Source organism: Cajanus cajan, chromosome 2 (assembly GCF_000230855.2).
Source record: "Cajanus cajan strain Asha chromosome 2, NIPB_CcT2T_4, whole genome shotgun sequence".
NCBI classification, from domain to species: Eukaryota; Viridiplantae; Streptophyta; class Magnoliopsida; order Fabales; family Fabaceae; genus Cajanus; species Cajanus cajan.
Window position 1 is genome coordinate 64946774 of NC_138518.1, and position 22559 is coordinate 64969332.

At 27.8% G+C, this 22559-nt stretch overlaps 1 protein-coding gene across 2 annotated transcripts; it reads right to left on the bottom strand.

Moving 5' to 3' along the window:
* Positions 1–3094: 3094 nt before the first annotated feature.
* LOC109804867 (somatic embryogenesis receptor kinase 4) lies at positions 3095–13101 on the bottom strand. Of its 2 annotated transcripts, none has more exons than XM_020366759.3 (11): positions 12725–13101; positions 11177–11309; positions 11028–11099; positions 9642–9785; positions 9398–9466; positions 9237–9308; positions 8159–8232; positions 6186–6320; positions 5097–5432; positions 4069–4463; positions 3095–3797 (listed from the first exon to the last, which is right to left on the bottom strand). In XM_020366759.3, the coding sequence occupies exons 1-11, from the start codon at positions 12825–12827 to the stop codon at positions 3462–3464; spliced, it is 1869 nt and encodes a 622-aa protein (XP_020222348.1). In that variant the 5' UTR covers positions 12828–13101; the 3' UTR covers positions 3095–3461. The 2 variants fall into 2 exon arrangements, with proteins under 2 accessions (XP_020222348.1, XP_029128561.1); XM_029272728.2 differs by having other exon boundaries at positions 11177–11337.
* Between the last annotated feature and the right edge of the window lie 9458 nt (positions 13102–22559).

A 22559-nucleotide genomic window follows, 5' to 3' on the forward strand; every position in this document is an offset into this window, starting at 1 on the left:
GTTCTGTGTTTGTGATCATAATTCATAATTCATAGATCAACTCACAAATTCACGCTTCATTAAATAGTCCTCGTATGGATGACAGTTCTGTAACATGCATGAGATTCTATGCTCGAATTTTAGTTTCCTAATTTTGTTGAATAAGAAAATTTCAAAATAGAGCCTGTGATGTGCGGATAAAAAAAAATATATTATTTAATTAATTAATTTTAACTATAATTTTATTTAACTATGTTAATGATAAAAAAAAATTAAAATAATATATATAAAATTATATTCTCAAGTGTTTTAAACTAACATTATTTGTCTTATTAATATTTTAAAAATTTATCTTATAAAATCTTATATTTTTCATTAATGTGAATAAATAAATTAAAATATAAATAAAGATATTTAATACATGTATAATTTCTAAAGTCTTTATAGTACTTAACATTAAATTTTGTATAAATAAAATTACAAGTTAATAAAATTGATTTTTTTTTTTTTGCATAATAAATTTCTTTTGAATAATTATAATTCTCAAAAGAACAATTATAATTTAATGTAACTAAAAGAAATATGACAAAATGATCATGAAAAATATTTTTGCACATCTATCATAACTCTTTTTAAGGCTGATGTAAATTATTTTAAGAAAAATAAAGTCTTGCATATATATGGACAAATAAAATTGAACACTATAAATTTATACGTATTAAAATAAAAATTATGTTTGTGTTCAACATGCAAGACAATAATTTTTTTTCTATTGCTTATAATTAATAATACCTAATTATTTGATTTTAGAAAAATATTACTTAATGATTATTTTTAATTAACATTAATATTAATTATTATAATATTTATTACCTTTTTGCAACTAAGAATTTTGTCATATTCAATCTCTTAATTAATAAAATCATTAATATACACATGTATATACTAATTAAATATAATTTTAAATTATCAGATACTTTATACTATAATTATTATCATTGTGTCATTTTTTTATAATTAATATGAGTGACTATACATTTATTATTTATTTTTATCAAAGAATTTAATCAAAACCAATTTTTTAATTAATAAAAATATTAATATATATATATATATGCTATTTTAATTTAATTTCATATTATAAGACATTATGTTTTGGACAACAAAATAAAAGATTTTTTCTTCTTCTTATAATTAATAATAACTACCCAGCGTTTAGAGTTTTATATTTTTTATAACCTACATGTTAACCAAAATTTTGTCTTAATTATTAATTCATATATATAACTTAATTAAATATATTTTGAAATTATTAATTACTTAATATAAATTACAACAATATCATATAATTTATTACAATAATGAATATTTGATAGTAATTGTATTAACGTTTAAAAAATAAAATCTCAAAATCACATTGATTAAAAAATCAAAAGTGTTACTAATTTATTTTTAGATGGTTGAAATAAGCATAGCCAATGTTATGTAACTATTAATTCAAATTGTAACAGCATTATGAATTGTATTTTAATTAAAAATTAATTATAGAATATAATTGATGAATAAATACAATTTAATATTGCACAACTTACAAAATTATATGATTAGAAGATGAAAGTATTACTAATTTATTATTAAATGGATTAAATTAGCTTATCAACAATTTTAACAAAGAAATGCATTTAGTGACCATTAAGTCTAGGATGTGAATCCTCAATGTACTTTTGTGTATTATCCATATATAAACTTTTGAAGAGGAAAGAGTGAGTGATGAAAAAAAAATTGAGAAATGAGACATAAAAGAAGAAAAAATTATAAAATAATAAGTGATTTGATATAAGAAGATAATAAAAATAATATTATAAAAAAAATGTGTTATATATTTTGCTTTTGGGTACCAGGCCTTGTTGGGGGTATCATTATTGAAAGAGTCAAAGTGTTAATAAGGCGTAAGCGTTAATCTTATGCACATTTCGAACCATTATGCATATTTGCTAAAGAAGTATTTTAATACGTGAATTCTACAAATCAAGTTAATATACGGCTAAAATTTATAATTAGTTATATAAATAAATATTATATTTTAAAATAAGTATTATGTTATAATAAAAATTAATATAAATATTTTTAACTCGTGAATTATATTTTAAAATTATGATAAATAATTTATATTATAATATAAGGTTATTTTTAATTATTGATAAAATATTTTTAAAATATTAAAGTTTAATTCAAAATAAATATGATAAATACTAATTAAAATAGATTAAAAAAAACCGATACAAAACTTCTTATTAAAAAAAACAAGCATTTTACATTCGAATAAAATATATTTTAATTGTTAAAATATATTTTAATAATATTTTCTTGTTAGTACTAATTAATTTTCATTTATTTATTACATAAAATTAAAATTAATATAATAATTTTCAAATTAAAAAGAAAAACAAAATTAAAAAATTACATATATATGAGTATGAAATATATATATATATATATATATATATATATATATATATATATATATATGTGTGTGTGTGTGAGGATGGATTAGTTTACGTTAGGAGTAAGTCTACTTAAACTTACTCTATTCAATAACTCATGTTGTATATCAAATTTCAACGATCCAACCGTTAAATTTAAAATTCTTAATGCATAGATCAAATTTGCATATTTTTAAAAAATTTGCAAATCATTTGATATTTTGTTTCATTAATTCAAATCAATGTACAAAATAATTTTATAATTATCCTTCGATTTGAATTAATGAAACCAAGTATCAAATGATTTTCAAATTTTTTAAAAATTTGCATATTTGATCTATGCATTAAGAACTTTAAATTCAACGGTTGGATCGTTAAAATTTGATGTAAAACATGAATTATTGAATGAAGTAAGTTTGGGTAAACTTACTCATGAAGTAAACGAATTCTTCCTCTATATATATATATATATATATATATATACATTCGACCATTGTCATATTATTATTTTTTTTAGAAGAAACATGGTTATATTAATAGTACAGAAGATAACACAAAGTATAATACCATAAATTTATATCAACATCCTTAATAATAGCAGTTATAAACAAAATTATTTGCACCAACAAAAATACAAAATGGTGTAAATAATATTAATACCCATCGAATCAGACATCTCCTTTTAACTTTTAACTGGTTGTTTCATGAATCACATTATATACAAAACACAATGACCAGTGTAGATTTATATATGACACTACTATAACCTGGCCCCTATGTAACACTCACTGAACATGTAGTGAATTAGTAACAGTGATCAAAGACTTAGAAATACTTAATTAGACACGAACTATATATATTATTAAACCACGGCATGGCACGCTAAAGTGCACCAAACCAACATTTTGCAGAGCTTTAAGAGAAACTATTTGTTTCTACAAAGAATTTCTTCCTTTGCTAAACACCTCAATATTTAAAATGTTTCTCTCTGTTCAAAGATCATCTAGGGCCTGACAGTTCATCTGGTTGAATACTAGAAGTTGAAGTTGATGGTGAATCAAATGGGAATGGCCAATAATTAGTGTGGAGATTGGTGGGTTTGGACTTTTGTTGGATCATATCCTCTTTCTGCCAACATTGGTCCCATTTTTCTGCCAAACCTTCACCCTCTAGCATTCTCACCACCTCAGACATCGTGGGTCTATCCAAAGGGGAGTTTTGTGTGCATAGCAAGGCCACTTTGATTACCTCCTCTACTTCCCTCCCATCATAATTTCCCTTTAAATCTGCATCCACAAGTGCATCCAACTTCTTGTCTTTCAGAACTACTTTCACCTGCGATCAAAATAATTCCATTTGCCAACAAAATCATTAGTCATTGGTTCTAACATCGTTACATAGCTGATGCAATAACGACAAACTAAACAACGAAAACCAGGAAGATGACATTTGGGACAGAAAAATAAGAACAACCAAAACAATTTTGTATTTTCCTTCCATTGGATCATATTCAACCTCATAGTATTTAGAAAAATACGTGTGGATGCTAATTGAACAAGAAGTACTAACATAATATCTTTAGTAAATAACTAAACATAATACCTACCCAATCAAGTAACATGATCTCATCATCGACGACGAGTCGTGCCAAATTAAAAGCCCTCTGTCCAGTTATTATTTCAAGAAGCATCACACCATATCCATATACATCAGTTTTCTCAGAAGACTTTCCGGTTGATAGATACTCTGGTGCTATATGGCCAATCGTACCACGTACAGCAGTGGTAACATGAGTATCTTTGTAATTCATAAGCTTTGCTAAACCAAAGTCTCCAACAACTGGTTCGAAGTCATCATCCAACAATATATTAGCAGCTTTGACATCACGATGAATAATCTTTGGGTCACAATGATCATGCAAATAAGCAAGTCCCCTAGCAGCTCCTAGAGCAATACGCTTCCGTATTGGCCATTCAAGTGGTGGTTTTGATTTTGGTCTATCTACAAAAACACAAAGACTTTTGGCTTTGAATAACATGTATGTTGGGATACAAATAAGTCTCACGTCAATAAAATAATACAAAGAAATAACAACTTATATAGCATAAAAATACTTTAATGATAGAGAGACCTTTTGGATGATGATTAAAAGCAAAACCGTGGGGATTTAACCCCAATGCGAACAATATCTCATCATTGTAAAATATGTTTGTGTAATAACCTTATACCAATAATTTTTATAAAATATCTTCCTCAGAAAAATACAATATTTCTTTTACACTATTTAGCAGAAGAGTTGATTTGTACTCTCTTTCACCACATTAAATGGTGAGGTCAAACAAAATTGGATGAATGTATGAAAAAAATTAGCGCCAACAAAGGATCAAATTTAATAACTTATATGGACAATTTTGTCTCTATAACCATCTCTCAAACTACTCTTTCTCTCTACCATCTTTCAAAAATTATAACTATCCAAAGTTGTTTAGATTCTTTTATTATTAATGACTCATTTTTATTTTATTCTTTTTTAAATACACATAGACATAAAGTATCTTTTTTATACTATTTACAATAATAAAAGCAGTACATATCACATTAATCCTCCCCAGTAGAGTAGTCTAATAAGGGTACCTCGTAAACATGTATCTACACTTCCATTAACCATGAAAGGATACACAAGCAAGCGTTCAGTACGTGCCATACAAAAGCCACGCAAGCGAAGCAAATTTCGATGCACAGCCATGCTGATCATTTCCACTTCAGTTTGAAATTGCAACTCCCCACCCTGTGTGCGTTCCTCTTTAAGTCTTTTTACTGCTACTAGCTCACCATTTGTTAAGCGTCCTTTATAAACCTTGCCAAATCCACCTCTACCAAGAATGTTATTAAAGCCATCTGTTGCAACTAGTAGTTCACGTAGTGAAAACCTTTTAAGCTGACCAAGGTGAACTTCCGGATCCTCCTCAGCTATCATTGGAGGAGATACAAAATTCAATTAAGGTTATTGTTGAAAACAGAACATAAAAAACAACGGTGTATGACTAAACAAAATATAAATGTTGAGATTAGAAAATCTGTAATTTCCCACATATAAAAAGAGATAAGAACTGATATGATATATTTGAGTTATGAATTCAATTTTATACACATTAAAAGTGCTTAAATATCAAAATTAACTAATCTATGATTGAATAAAGCAAACAACAAATTATGACTAAGCTAATATCATATCCTTATCATTGATGTTTTCGTTGAAAGTTGGGCAACGAAAAACATAACTTATAAGCTGGATTAAAATGTCAAATCAAATACTAATAGGTGAGTGAAGCTACCACTGGATTAGTGTCGATAGGGTGAAAGTTGTAGTGGACATCGACCCTTAAAGGGGGCAACAATGTTAGGAGTTCCACGTTTAATAAAATATGAAATTTAATGTAGTACTTAAACTTGAGATTCTCCTATCTAATAGACTAATCTTTTGAGTTGGACTCTTCTCATGTACTTAAGTCCTAATAGCTAACAAGAAAACATCATTTGTCTGCACAATTACTTTTTCTAAACATAAACAACATTTAATTAAACTAACAAACAAAATAGAAATCTATAGAAATTTTAAAATATTTAATTATGATAATAAAAAATCTCAACTACAAACAGTTAATTATCATATGCAGCTTTAATCAGTATGTTATACCACATTTTTTTTGTTAATAAACTAACCTGCAACATCAAAGAAATCATCTTGTGGCTTCCTTCTTTTCCAATAAACAAATGCAATTACCGGGGCTACAAACAACAGTGCAGCACCTACAGCAACTCCTCCAGCTATGGCTCCTATAGCTCTGATACCTTTATCTACAAGATTTAACAAAATTAAATGGGAAACTATAACTAAATTCCATTGTGCTTCCACTACAAGAAATGTTACATATAGTGATATCTATTTGACATATAGTTACATACAATTTTAGTGTTGATTTTAAACAAGATTTAACGACATGTTTTGTGTGTCACTATATCGTATACCCATACTTTTTTAACAATATACTAACATATATTATATTTATTGTGTGTGTAAAAGTAATTTTTAATGACACGTATCGTGTCATTATAGAGTGTATGTCACTATATGACAATTTTGTTGTAGTGTTCTTTTAGACTTTGAAAATTTTCTTGATATTTGAATATAAACTTTGCTGTTTTGTATTTGTTTTATATGAAATTTGTTTTAGATGAAAGTAAGTGATATGTAGTGTGCTTTAGTCAACATGCAATAGGTAAAAGTAGGTAAGAATTCTTGTTTTTAGTGGGTAGTACTTATGTGTGCATTTTTTCTGGTAAACTTGTACTTTAACACTTCCAAGTCATTGAAAACATTCATATACATGCAAAAAACGTGAACGCACTTTTGCATCCCCACTACTCAAGCTATATTTTTCCATTTGTTCTCCTCTCTTCCGACTTATATGTTTTCATTGTTAACAGCTTCGCATTGAATAGACTTAAGCATATAGTGTGGTAATGTGGTATTCTTCAAACAAAAGGAAAAACTACAATGATCCAGCATCAAAGGAAGAGTCACTCGGTTCAAATTGGGAAACTCTTCTTTCTCCCTGTCCTCTCATTCCCCCATCTTTTATCAAATGAATATTTCCTTTTTCTCTTAACAGGATGTTAACAACAAGCATCGCCAAGTCCAAAATAACTTTTCCCCTATCCCACTTTCCTTTTTCTCAATTATATGTCACACCACACTCTAGGCTTATCCCTCCACTCAAAATAAGATCATGGGTTAAAACACATTCACCGTAAGACACTATACATTTAACCACACAAAAGAAGATATGCTTAAGGTATCTATATATAATCATCAAAGATCATTGTTCATGATATTATAATAGAGAAGCTTCTTTAATAGAATTCGAATAATATAGCCACTGATTTATAAACAGAATTAGTATCAAAGAGGAAACCAAGTCTACCACAATCAGGAAAAGAGTTAGGAAGCAAAAAACTAGCCTATCACCTACGATCTGATCATAATTCTGATCTGATTCAAATCTGATTTTGAACAAATTTATTACACAGTCAAACCAAGGCATAAATTAAGAAATAATATTGATGCAAAAATTATACGGACTTGCTAGCAATAGATAACAATTAGTCCATCCTTTTCAATAACTTTTAAGAATGGAAAGGTTCTTTCATAGAAGTCATCCAAAATTACAGAATAAGCATTTGGAAAAGAAAAAAAAAATCACGCAACCTATCCATTATCAATACCTTCGAAATCCTTGCCTTCTGGCATACAAGGGTGAAGAAAACATTAGTAGTATGAAAAGGATTAGAATGGATGCAGATTGTAGAAGAAACAAAAGTAAAATAGCACCAAAATTGAAAACCTACTTTTACATAGTATTAATATTGAGTCTTTGGTTCTCATAGTGGTTTAAATTACATGGTATCAAAGTTTAGTTGAGCTGGTGGTGTAGAGTTTGATTGTTGCGCCAATATTACAATTTTAAGCAAAGTTGGTTTGCTTTTAAATTTAGTTGTAAGACTATATTTTGTCTGTTTCAAGCCAATAAGTGGACTCTCACATGAGAGTAATTTAAGAGTTATAGCATATGCTTTTAGGTAGATCATCCATTGAAAATAATTCATTACCAACAATAAAACAAATATCAACAAACCTGGAGGATTTTGTTGCAGTGTAGGAGCTGGTGGAGCACGAGGGATCTGATTCAATAAAGTATTATTCTCAAAACTGTAACAATAAATAAAGGGCTTAGTAAAATTTTGATATCTCATCCCTCTATAATAATAGTAATGTGGCCCACATCCCAAATATGGACTATTAGTGAAGTGTTGAATGGTGTGTTTGGTAAAAATAAAAAATAAAAAATAGATAAAAAAAATAAATAAAAAAGATAGGAATAAACGAGTGAAAATAAGTTGTTTGATTAAGAAAAAAAGGAAACAAATAGAGAAAAATAATATTGAGTTTGTTTGTTATAAGCATTTTTTTATAATAAAAACATTTTTTAAATAAAATAAACACTTTTTTTCTTTTTTGTTATATTTGTCTAAACTTTTTTTAAAATAGGCAATTTTCTAGTTTTTTTTTAGAAACAATTCATATCTATTTTTTAAAGAATTTTTTTTTCTAAAATCATTTATTTATAAACATTCCTTTTTAAGTATAAACAAACGGACCCATTATATATGTTTTGTAAGATGGAGAGAAATAGTTAGGGAATAAAGTATATAAAAATGAAAATAAATAAATAATAAAAACAAGTAAAAAAGGAAAGAAAAAATATTTAAAATTAATTTTTAACTTTAATATTAAATTAAAATATTTAAAATTCAACTGCAATCGATTATTAATCTTATTCGATCAAATGTATTGAATATGTTGAAACATATTCAAATATGAAAATAGTACAAAAATTTGATTAATAAAAAACTTAATTAATTAAATACACAACATTTACGATTTTGCGCATAAAAATGGTTTAATCGGGTGCAATATTATTTTAATCAATTACAAAGGAATTTTAAAGTGTGTATAGTTCATGTGCAAATTTAAAAAAAAAAATTGCAGAATATACACTTTTTTATTTCTTCGTTCTCCTATTTCATATCTGCCAAACGACCATTCAATTTTAATTAATTCTTTGTCATTTCATTGCCTTCTTTCCTATTTCTTAGTCATTTCTACCAAAGGAAGGCAAAGTGTGGCGAAACAGAATTTAATTTGTACCAAACCTGATGGGAGTGAAAAATGAGAAGGAACCATTGAATGGGATATCTCCTTCTAAGTTGTTGTTCGATAAATCACTAGATTCAACAATGATCATGGTGTCAGATTACATATAAAATAACACAAAAGTGAAATATAAAATATAAATTTTAGGAGTAAAGCTCACAGCACTTGTAGAGAAACATTGGTCAGACTCATAGGAATTTTTCCTGACAAGTTGTTATTGTTGAGACGCCTAGTTCATGGAACAGTGTCATTTAGTTTGCAGATATTAAACTATTGACAGAGAAGAGTTACAAGACATGACAACAAACAATCATTAAGCAGTAAGTGGGGGGGTGCGTCTTATACTTGATTTAAATAAGTTTTATAGATTAAAGATATATGAGATAAAGGAAAGCATGTCATACAGGTAACGTAGTTTTTTAAGGTTGGCCAATTTATCCGGAATGGGACCACTAATGTTGTTCATGTAAAGATCCAAGTTCACCAAGTTTGTCAAATTTCCAAGCTCATCTGGGATTGTTCCAGATATATTATTACCATCAAGTTTCCTGTCATTGAGACAAAAAAATGTTTAGATTTTGACAAAGAAAAAAATTCCAATTAATAACTGAAAACTGCATAATACATTTGTATCAATGCAATGACGATTTAAAATCTAGTAGAAGCTGATAAGGAAAAAATTGAACTACACAAAATGTCAATGTGTATATATGTTTTGCAAAAGCACAAGTTCAAGTCAATGGATGAACTATAAGCAAATAGAACGAAAGCAATGTGATTCCACTATGAAAATGAGATTAACACAAATCCTCCAAAAACAATAATGAGGATAAAGAACAAAGAAAACACTTTAAAAGAATGAAAATAAAATGATGAAAAAATTCAAAATAGCTTAGCCACCTTTTACAGGTGACAAGAAAGCTTTTGGACCATCCAAATGAATTGTTGTTTATATGAAATTATAACCATTAGTATCAATGGTTTTAAAGAGTGGAAACGGTCTCCACTTTCACTTGAACTCGACTAGTTGCTCAAGTCATATAAAGCCTTAAGGGGCATGCAAGTGTGGTAAAGACAAACCAACTTCAAGCAATGGTGAAACTTGGAATTCAAAAGTAGTTTAGTAAGTTTGTTTCCATACAAATTTAGAAACATTTTTAAGAACTTTTCTATTAAAAAAATACTCTTTATTTTCAATAAAAAAAAATTCTTAAAAGTATTTGTAACTAATATATAAACATGCTCTAAGTATATTTGCGGGATTATTAAAGATGTGAATCTTTGAACAACAATTTTATCAATGATCGACCATTGAGATTTTTCCACTACCATAATTAAATATTTTAAAATTTTTACAATTTTTTGTTTTACTTTTAAGTTTGGTTAAAAATTACAAACAGATTTTCAAATACTCATTAAACATTTCAACTTTCAGGCACTTTTTCAATATATTCCTTTTTGAGATAAGAATGTTCTTCTTCCTCGACGGTCCCTGTGAATCTTCATACAAGGAATTTTCATAGTTACACCCAATTCTTTCATTTCAAACTCTTTGCTAATGGAAATTTTAACTTCCTGGTGGACTTGTTACTTAATATAATCAACATATCATTAACATAAAGCAATTAGTGTATAAAAGAACCGTCAGGAAATTTTTTGAATACAAGTTAAAGTATAATTGCCTAGTCATATTTGTTTCAACTTTCAACCAACAATCAAGAAATAAGAAAGATATAGTCAGAAAGAAGACGTAAATTCAGCAATAAAATTGTATTTGTTTTGTAACTTACAAGGAAGTCAAATTTGGGAGTTCTCCAAGTTGAGGAACAAGTTGGCCCGTGAGCTTTAAATTTCCAAGATCACTAGCCAAACAAAAAAGTTACCTGTCATGCACAAACTTTCATGAAACTGCAAGTCAAAAATAACATAGACATCTTACACACGGGTCACGCTATTTTCATGGTTGCAAGTAACATGAACCCAGGTACAAGGATTGACAATGGAAGCATCCCAAGAATGAAGAACATCTTCAGGATCATTCATATTGTTCTTCAATGCCATCAGGGCATCACCTGCCATAATGGTAATATTCAAGTGCAACTACAAACATAAACATCCCAAATATATTAAATCCACAGGGATAGGAGTAAAAAGTTTAAACAGGTGTCAGTATTTATGTTGCTCCAATGAAATTGTGTGAAATAAAATCATGAAGTCCAAGTTCCTCAATAACTCCCCAAGAATAACGTCAAACGTTTTGAGGTTACAACCCAAGCTTCATATAGAGCGCCAACTCACCGCAGAAACTTTTAAAAGGCTAAGTTAGTATTTTGTCCTCTAAATTAAACATTGGTTTCATTTCAATTTAATCACCTAATTTGTGTTTTAATATGTTGTACTCTGTCTTTCCATTATAACAGTGTTAGATCTCACCATTAGTTCACACCTTCACCAAGCACTAGGATTTGGTAGAAAACCAAATCAGGTCATCTTGCAGCATTTGATTCTCCTTATTATAGAGTGAAGATCACACGTTAATGGTGAGAAGAAGGCCCAAAGAAATTCAATTAATTACTGTCAAAATGTGGAGATCTCTTCTTCGAAACAATAAGAAAATGGATCATGAAGAACAATCCAATTCATTCTCTCACTTTAGCTAATGAAATCACACAATCTTTTAATATATTTGTCACAATCCAACATCTAACGAACCCCTCAATCAATTTCAATAATCGTTCATCCTCATCTTTCGGAAGAAAAATAGAACACAATTTTCACATGAAATTGGATCTAACTGTAAGATCCAACACTGTTATAGCATAAGGACAAACAAAATACAAAGTTAGATGACAAAAACAAAACCTTACCAATTGAGATTTTTTCACTATAAATTAAATATTTTAAAGTTGATACAATTTTCTGTTTTACTTGTAAATGTGATTAAAAAAATTATATTTTAAAAAAAGTAAATTACATAACTAAATGATGTTTACTTGTTAGTTTAGTTATAATTTACTTTTAACTTTACCTAATTAAGAATTAATTTTACTATTTAAATACTTGTTATAACTCAAATATATCATTGATTTTTTACCTTCTTTTATATGTGAAGTTGTAGATTTTAATAATTTAGGATTCAACCTACCTTTCTTTTTATACTCTGTTTTCAACAAAATCCAACTTTTTAATTTAGAGTGGACAAAAAATACTAATTTTCTCTTATATGTTTTTTATAAGATAATATTCTATTAACAAAAATATTACAGGCAAAGCAAAGGCAGAGAACTGAGGTAAAATATTTCAAAAGCTAGCTTCTCCAAGTCTTCAACATAAAAGCATAACAAACTAAATCCTTCTCCAGTTTTACTACTCATTCAAACACATGCGCCAGACACAACGCAATACAGCTTAAAAGCAACAAAAACAGGAAAATAAAATAAACCATCAAGTCAAACACCAAATAAGCAAAGTAAGCATAAAAGGTCACCTTCTGCGTTGCCAGAAACCTTGAGCACCAAGCCATGCACCAAAATTGTCCAAAGAAGAAACAAACGCATGAAAGTTGAACTCACTCGCTCCATGTTGGCCATCCTCTTCAATCATGCACATGCACTTGAATATCCCTCATAAGTACTAGTTGATCTCCACTACACCCTTCAAGCTCACAAGCAAATTGACCAAAACAAATTCATTGCTAGCAGTCAACTTAGAGTCATAGCATGACCGAATTCTGGATAGTTCCAATTTAAAACAAAAATGTTGCTGCAGGCAGCAACAGTTTTCAAATGAAAGCTTATGGTAAGTTGGGGGAAGACTGGAGAGGCAAGTCAATGAATGTTGCATTCTTTTGCTGAGAAATGTGTCCTACTTTCTATTATTTTATAGGTGACTTAAGAAAAAGTGTGATGAGAAGTGAGCTTTGTAAAAAGAAAGGAGAGACATTGGTTCACTTTAAAGTAAGAAAGGAGCCTCAAAGTGGAACACTACATACGAGTATATATCCCCACCACCATGCATGCATGGCCCTGTATGATTACAAGTTATGAGTCAGTCCACCTTATTTGCATTGATCTCTCGTGCAGCGGAACCAGTGTTGAATAGGATATTATAATACATATTTTCATGTTTGTTTAAAGAAAATACTTGTATTTTTCGGTTTTATGTGTGTGCAAGTATAAACTTTAATAGCTGGATACAACATGCTGTTCGTCAATAAATCAAAAGCTAAAGCATTTGCGACTTTGTTAAAGGATTTATAAACAAAAGTCCTCTTGACTAGACAATTGACAAGTGTTGTCTACTTGCTTTTGTCACGAGCACGTACTCCCTTAAATCCTTAATATAAGAATTACACCTAATCATTTTCTTTTGATAAGATTAGTACCCCTTCGATTCGTTTACACATTCCACGTGAACTAATCTTGTTACACCTACAACTTTTTACTCCTTGTGCAGCATGTATAGACGGGTAAATCAAGAGAGATAAGAAGAAAAAAAATAGTAAAAGAATTTTTTAGGTAAGAATATTCATGTAAAAATAATCCTTGTTATTGGTTTAAGTGGGAGACCATCTCCATCTCCCTACCAAAAGCTCGAGGTGATCTTGGCATTTGTCCTGCTACTCTCTCCTTGGCAAGCATGATTGGAATGGGATATTATGAGAAATTATGGGTTTCAAAAAAAATTTATTATTTTATACAGAAGTATAACTTCTTTTTAACCTTTATAAAACTAAAGTAATATTTCTAGTCGATACTTGAAATAAAAATCAAACTTTAATTATTAATTAAAAATATAAATATCGTACTACTTAATGTAAGCATTTTTAATTATATATTATTCGATTATTATGAGTTCAATTCTTGGTTGCTAAGGTTGAGGGATATTTACAAAATAGAATTTGGCACTTTGAATGGCTCACGCCTATTATTTACCCATTGTAAGATATATAAGCAATAGTCATTAATCGTTCTTAAAAATTATGAAACAATTGTAAAACTTATTTTAAATCCTTAATCTTTAGAAGAAAATTTTGTGGAAACTCTTAAATCCCATTGTAAGACTCGCAAAAAGTGAGTTAAACTATTCTACCGTAATTGTACAATTCGAAATGCTCTTAATTATAAATTGGTGCTGTAAAACCAAGAAAATATCACCGTGCGCCCAAATTGGATATTTTTCCCCCTCCACTACACAACAGTTTTTCAAAAAAAAAATTAAAAAAATTAAATACAAATCTTCTAGGAAAAATATGTCCTCCATGTTTCATTTTAATCTTCCAAACAATGTGCAAAAAGCCAAAAAAGTAAACCAACAAATTAAAATGGACTCCTATTCTTGTATCATCCGAAAAATGTAGTTTTGAACTATATTCTATCTTTTAAGTGTTTAAAATTATGTAAGATACATGGGTCCAAAATGTTGCACAACTTTCTGTACCCAAAAAAATTATGCACAATTTTCCTTGCTTCTAAAAGAGAATGGGGTTGTCGAAATGGATCAAAGCCCAATGGGCTAATTTGTTTAGCCCGATAATATATATACCTCCAATTTTTTTTATAAGTCTACCTTTTTCTAAAAAAAACTATTTTTTTAAATTTTTTATTTTTAATTTTACACCTCCAACATTATTGAATTTAACATTTTTATTTCTTTTTTATACATTTCTTTCTCTCCACTTTTCAATTTTTACATACACCTCTTTATCTTTCTCCTACTTCCCACCTATTTTAGTATATAATTTAAATTCTTTAGATTTTTACATTAATTTCTTCCTTTTCAATTTTTACACTATTACTCTCTTTCTCCCTTTTAGTTTCCACATGCACTCAAGGCATAAAAATGATTTTTAATATTATTATAAGTGTGTGTGACTTCTTTGATAATATCAAAGGTGTCAAACCAAATTGCTTTTTCTTTTCAAACATTTTTCCTCATTTACACGTTTAAAAAACACAACATTTAACTTAGGGTTACAAATAATTTGGTGTTTCGGAAAGTATTTTCCAGAATAGTGAAATTAGTGTTTGAGAAAGTATTTTTCACAATTGTATTTTTAACATACTTCTGAAAAGCACTTAATATAACATTAAATTTACTGTTCTTGAAAAAATAAAACTTTGCGAAATTATGTAAAACAACATATTTTCAAAAGGTATTTTTCAAAACATTAATTTTACTATTCTATAAAGCAATAAAATTAGTATTTTGAAAAGTAATTTTTAGAAGTGTGTTATTTTGCATAATTCTAGAAAGATTTTTTTCAAAATAATAAATTTAGTGTTTCGAAAAGTACTTTCAAAAAGTATGTAAAAACATAATTCTGGAAAATCCTTTTTTGAGGATTAATTTCACTATTCTAGAATATTAAAATTAATGTTCTAAAAAGTATTTTTCAAAACACTAAAGTTAATGTTTTTTCAAAGTATGAAAGGAGAGGAAGTGTTCAGAAAAAAAATATGTGTCTCTAGCTTGACATCTTCAAAATTGATGAGGAAGTCACACGTGCTTATAGTACCGTCGCTTACCAATTTTATGGTTCGAGTGCATGTGACAACCGAAAGAGATGAAGAGGAAGAAAGTGATATGAAAATCAGAAAAATTAAAACTACCTGCTGAAATGGAAAGAAAAGGAGATGTGTAAATTGAAAGGGAGAGAAAAAGAGGTGTGTGAAAAAGAAGAAGAATCTACTAAATTAAAAGTTCAAAGTGTAAAATTGAAAAATTAATGAATAAAAATATTAAAGATATTTGTAAATATATATATATATGAGGTGTACTTATTTTTTTTTTTTAAAAAAGGGGTATATTTATCAGCCATGATTTTGATCTAACCTGACTTAACTTTATTATATAATAAATAAATAAATAAATAAAAACTTAATCAGCAATGGAAGCAAAAAAAAAATGGATCATGATATTTTTATTTATTTATTTTATAACTATTTATTATTACAAGTGAATTACTTAAATTTTCAATTTTATTTATTTGAACCAGATCTGCATGAATTTGAGGCAAGACTAATAAAATACGGGTTAAATATCTATATTTATATTTAAGAAATCAAAACTGGAAAGTTTTTCTTAAAGATTCTACCACAAAATTTAACAATTTTTCTACTTTGTGTAAAAAAAACAATTTTTCTACTTAATATGAAAGTGGTTTCTACCTAACTTGGGCAAACACAGAAAACAATCAAACATAAATCATGACACTTCAAAATCAATTTTATAAAATAAATTTCATTCAAACTTAATTTTCAATACTTATCCAAAGACATAATTAAGCTAAAATTGTAAATTGAATTGAAGCTGTTAATACTGTAATGCAATATGACTGGTAGTGCAACAAGGCATTGGTTAACTATGAATTGCAGTATTATGAAATTTTCCTGCATGACATGATTTTTTGTTTACAGTATTCACCTAATTCCCCGTCTAATTTTTCAAGTTTCAAACATAAAATAAAATAAAAAATAAAAACAAATTACCCTAACTGAATTATTATCAAGTGAAAATCTCACATCACCATTCTCCTATTATCGATGTGGGGCAACTGTATCGAAAGATTGTGCTATGATTAAGGCGTGATTAAAAAATAAGACTGAAAAATTCTCATGTTTGACTTTCAGTTAAATCTGATTGTAAATTGAGTTGTATCTTGAAATTCAGTTTAAAATAGATGAAAAAGAAAGATTATTTTGCATGCAGACTCATTTGAACACTTGAATCCAAAATGATGCACTACACAAACACTTAGAAAGGGTATATGAGAATCAGAGTCAAGGCACCAAGTAACTCATTTTCATTCACAAAGGGTACATGACTGAGAAGCAATAATGGATCGAGGTGAAGAAAGAGCAAAGGGAAATTGTGAAGGCAGAGGAAGTAGCTTCAATGACAAGTATGTAATCATGTATCCAACAAACCCTATATCACACTTTTTTATCGTTTAATGACAACTGTGACTGACAGCTTAGCTTATGCATGAATTGAATTACGCCCGTGATGAACAACATCATTTGGCATAGCTACTGTTACTACAAACAAACATAATAAAGAATGGCCCACTCTTGTGTTGTCCATTGTTCAGATCTCTAAGTCCTCAATTGACTTTCATGTACCTCACGCGTCCCTTTTAATATCCTAACCCCTTTCTTAATGCAACATTGCAACTACATCTTAAGCTTCGGAATTTGTACTAATAGGTCACTTGAGGAATCTTAACCCTATATCACATTTTCTGTCATCATACATCACAATTTTTCTGATACCCAAGTTTGATTTTTATCTGTGTTAAAATAATATTTCATCAGCAAAAGTTATATCACAATTTTGATCATTTAGATCAATTCAAGATTCACATAATTATCACCTACCCCTAACACTATATCACTATCATCTCCTATCCTCAATCACCATTATTGTACATTGTGATTAACATGCCTCCAACAACTATGTACAGTCACTAGAGATAATTTTCTGGTGACAGCATGCAGTATTTTTTCCCTTCCCTTTTTCGTTTATTCTCTCTTCATGTTCTTTTTCTCTTCTTCCATGAGTTCAGATTTGTCTCGGTGCATGCATTTATTGGAACACAATGAAGACATACAAATTTAGATGTCACAACACAAAAGGAGGCGATGAACATGATAATCCATCTATATACATAGTGGTGTTTAATAAAATTAAAGTCCGCCAAAATTTAATGGTAAATATATTAAGTGCTACATACATATCTGAACTAATCTCCCGAAAGAGAATTAAAGCTTCGCTAAAATCAAAGTATCCTCCAACTAAAATGTATAAAAATTAATACCTTAAAATACTGAAATTAATTGATGTTTGAAAAATCATTAAAAAAATTAATTCTATCTTATTTTAAATATGCTTTTACTCAAACAAATATTTAAAAGAAAAAAATGAGAAAAGATCATCCTAATTAAGCACGTGATTTTTATCCAGAAATATAAAAATAAGGTAGTATTATAATTTTTTATCCCATTTTCAATGTGGTATGATATATTCCCTCCATTTTTTATTCATAGTCGTTTTGTCATAATTTGTCGTTTTTTTTCATTGTCATTTTATTAAAATCAATGACTTATTAATTTTTTTTTCTCTTTTTTATCCTTGATAATTAATGTATGTTTACTGAACAATGTGTCTATTTATTTCTAATATTTACCTATTTTTTTTCTAACCACTTATGTGAAGTTAATGTTGCATTTAAAAAGATAATATATTTCTAATAAAATAATTATAAAAAGATAAAAGAGTAAAATAGGAAAATAAGTAATATATATTTTTAAAAACTAAAATTTTAATTATTTTTTTAATTTTCGTGCAAAATCTTAAATGATTATGAATAAAATATAGAAGGAGTAGTGAATAAATGGCCCCATATTTGATGTCTGGTGTCTCTCTCCCTTCCCGTGTTTGGCGGGAAAATAAGAGGACAATATTGTGGAGAATCTCAGGCCTCTCGCATTGGACCGCTATTGCGAGAATCAAGGCCATTAAATTATCCCATCATCTTAAATTCCTGTAACGTAACTATTTTAATACTTAAACTACAATTTAATATTAACTTTTTTAAATTATTTTGTTGCAAAAAAGAAATTTCAAAATTATTTTTGAAAATGATATAAATTCAACTAACAATGATCTAGTTTAGTAGAAGTTAACACCTTACAATAATATTACCAATCAAAGTTTGAATTATTCTCGATTGAACAAAGTATCTATTTAATTTAATACTCCATTATTTCTTGAACAAGATTATTATTTAATTAAGACGAGATACTTATAAAAGAATGGTACATAATTGTACCGGTTTTTGATTTTATCTATAATTATTTTATATGTTTAAATATAATTTTAGTCTTTATAAAATGAATGAATTTTAACTTTGATTTTGAAAAAAAATTTCTTACTTTTTAATATTTTAAAATTTATAAATTTTATTTTTAGTTCTTGTAAATATATTTTTTTTCTTATAAAATGAGTGAAAATAATCATTTTAAATATTAAAGAGATGATTAAAAAAAAGTCACATAGATAAAAATGACATTTATTATTTTTTAAGGATTAAAAATATTTAAATCAATATTATATTATTTTACATTTTGAAGTTTTTAATAAAACAATCAGCATCAAGAATGACTTAAGTATGATATTTTATTACTAAATTCAACATGTAACTTCAATTTAAGTCCAAATTAGTCATCAAACTCGTAAAAGTATAAACTTATGATCTGTTGGGGAAATTCTGAGTACAGTGGTGGTACTACAACTGAGCGAAGCCGTTGTGCAGCTGCAGTTGAACTGGCAAGAAATCATTCACCAATCAAATGTAGACTTATTATTTTTTTATTTAACTATTTTACTTTACAAAAAAAAAAAAATAGTTAAGATCGTCATTAGGAAACTTTGATACAATATACTATTTTTTTTCTCCAGTAATGATGTTTTAACTTGCAAAATCATAAACACATAATCTTCAGTAAGGGGGGAGTATATTGATTCGACTTATTTATGGTTTGAAATATCATTCAATTTGCATTTTTAATCGGTTAGATAAATCTGATTTATAAAATGAATAGTTAATAGTTTTAAATTCGTATCCAGTATGTTAATTCTGCGAATAAATATAAAAATTAAAAGAATTATTTTTTTAATTTGAAAGAGTTTTTTTTTTAAGCTATAGAAACATGAAGATATGTATATAATATAAGTATATTTGTAATAAAGTTAAATATTTTAAGTAAAAGACCAAAGTCTTAATATATTCATATTTACACATTCTAACAAAAATATCAAAGTTTTAATGTTTTAAAAATTTTAAAATTCAAATATACCATCTAAACATTAAAATCTTAATGTCTTGAAAATTTGAAAGTCTAAATATATCAATTAAATATCAAATATGTGTGTTAAAAAAATAAAATAAAATATATTATTATTAAATGGACTAATCCGCAGACTTTTCAAATTAAGTCCGTAAAGTCTACGAATTACACAAATCAGACCTAAAATTTGATATAATTGGATAAAATTTATAAATAAATAAAAAATCAGTCTGTATCTGCAAAGTCTACAAGTTTAGTGGGTGGATCTATCGATCTTGACTCATACATCTACCCCTAATTGCCGGTTTAATTTGGAATAATAGAAAGAATATGAGAAAGAAGAGAGAAAAAATAATTTAAATTGAATGTAAAAAAAATATCTCATTAGAAATTAACTATTTTTATTTTCTCTCAAATCAAATAAAAGAATTATTATCTACATTTTCTATCTTGGTCAAATGTATATTTTTAAGAAAATGAACTCATGAAATTCTCTTCTTAAAAAATATTATATATTCTTTCCTAAACTTTGTCATCTTTGTTTTATTAATTAAAATCACTGCAGAATCAACTTAACTCTCAATAATTTTTTGACCCTTAGAGCTCTAAAACAAAAATAAATACAATAATTCAACACTTACATAAATATAACATTAATTAATAAATAAGACTAAAACACACAATATTACAAATTACATGTTTTTCATGATCAACATTGAATTTTATTAAACAAATTGAAATAAATATATGAAATTTTTTGCAATTATAAAATTAAAAACCCAATTAAAATTAAATTCTAACTCGTTTATAATGCGATTTTAAAGTATATATAGTTATTTTATATTGTTTTAATATGAACAGATATTGATACTGTTTTTAAAATAAATTAAAGGTATCCGAAGTCATCATCTTTGACATGAGTTATAAAGCATATTATAGTTATGATATTGAATTGAACGTTTTTGAAACTTTTGAACGAAAATCAAACACAAGTGTTGTGGTATATATATGCATGTGTGAGTTTAGTGTGCAATAAACTTGAGGTCACTGATAAATTTACATTTTTTTTTTATTTGTGGTGGTTAGATCAATTATGTTTCTGTTCATGACTTTTAGTATTTAAAAATCACATTAAAGCTCACTAGTACAAAAGAGGTGTATTATGTCGGACATTTTCAGCTTTTTACGTCAGAAAATGTTTCGACGTAGAAGCGGGAGACGTAAATTTTACGTCGGATCTTCAAAATCGACGTAAATTTACGTCGAACATTAAGACATCCGACGTAAAAAAGTAGGAAAAAAAATAAAAAAAAATAAAAAAAAACATAAAAATGCTAGCAGAACGGCCCGTTCTGCAATCAGAACGGCCTGTTCTGCAAGCAGAACGGCCCGTTCTCCAAGCAGAACGGCCCGTTCTCCAAGCAGAACAGGTTGTTCTGCTTGCAGAACGGGTCGTTCTGCTTGCAGAACAAGCCATTCAGCTTTGTATAACAACCCAAAAGAAAACGGCCACTACCTATACAAATAGAACAACCAAAAAATCAAATAAAACAGATAGCCAGAGTAGCAATGCGAAGTAGAAAAGTGCTAACGAAACCTTGATTCATACTTGAGAAGCAACAACAATGTGCAAATGAGTAACAAAGAGTTCATCCCTCTGCAAAAGACAAAAAAACGATTCAGTAACAAAAGAGAAGGAGAAGGTTTAGAGAGAAAAAAATGAAAAATGATGAAGAGTGAATGGGCACGGTGTGCCTCGCGCTCTCTTATTCAAATTTACGTCCTTTTTTACGTCGGACCTGGTAGGGTCCGACGTAAAAGAGTTCGCAAAAATTACAAAAATGCCACCGCATTTTTTTTACGTCGGATTTTCGTATTTCTGACGTAAAAGGGTAACGTAATATGCTAATTTTTCACTAGTGGCTTGTCTCTAAGTTAAGTAAAATTTTACTTAAAAAGACCAAACTTTTCTTATATTTTTTATATAGGTTCATAATGCACGTGACAAAAAAAAAAGCTTTTTTTCTTGGGAAAATGAGATAAAAAAAATGAAGTACCAAATATATTATATAACTCTAGATCAAGCTGTCCTTGTACACTTCTTATCCATGCACATGTTAACATCAATTATTGATTAATAATTTTATAACAAAATTAAAGTCTTTTTCTTCGTTTATCCCATTCCTTTGTTCTCATTACAAGATTTGAAGGCACAAGCAAATAAAGTTAGAAAAGGAAAGTGCTCCTAAGATCCATTAAAAAACTGAGGGTGGTGAGTGAGGACCCCTTGTAATTCATGAACAGAACATTGCATCTTATGACAAAACCACACTAACGATTTGTCTACCTGACTACCTAAAACAAAAGCATGTGAATAAACATTTCTCTATATTAAATAATAATTAGTAGAATTATTAGATTGGATGGTACGACATTAAATTCTTAAATATTATATAGTCATAAAATATTTAC

Excerpts from the sequence above, each read along its gene's own strand:
- LOC109804867 (XM_020366759.3), bottom strand. The coding sequence starts at position 12,827 with ATGGCCAACATGGAGCGAGTGAGTTCAACTTTCATGCGTTTGTTTCTT. Across the intron at positions 9,786-11,027 it reads CTCCCAAATTTGACTTCCTT|GAAACTTGATGGTAATAATA; the intron begins GTAAGTTACAAA and ends TCTCAATGACAG. Across the intron at positions 9,467-9,641 it reads CTTAAAAAACTACGTTACCT|GCGTCTCAACAATAACAACT; the intron begins GTATGACATGCT and ends TCCATGAACTAG.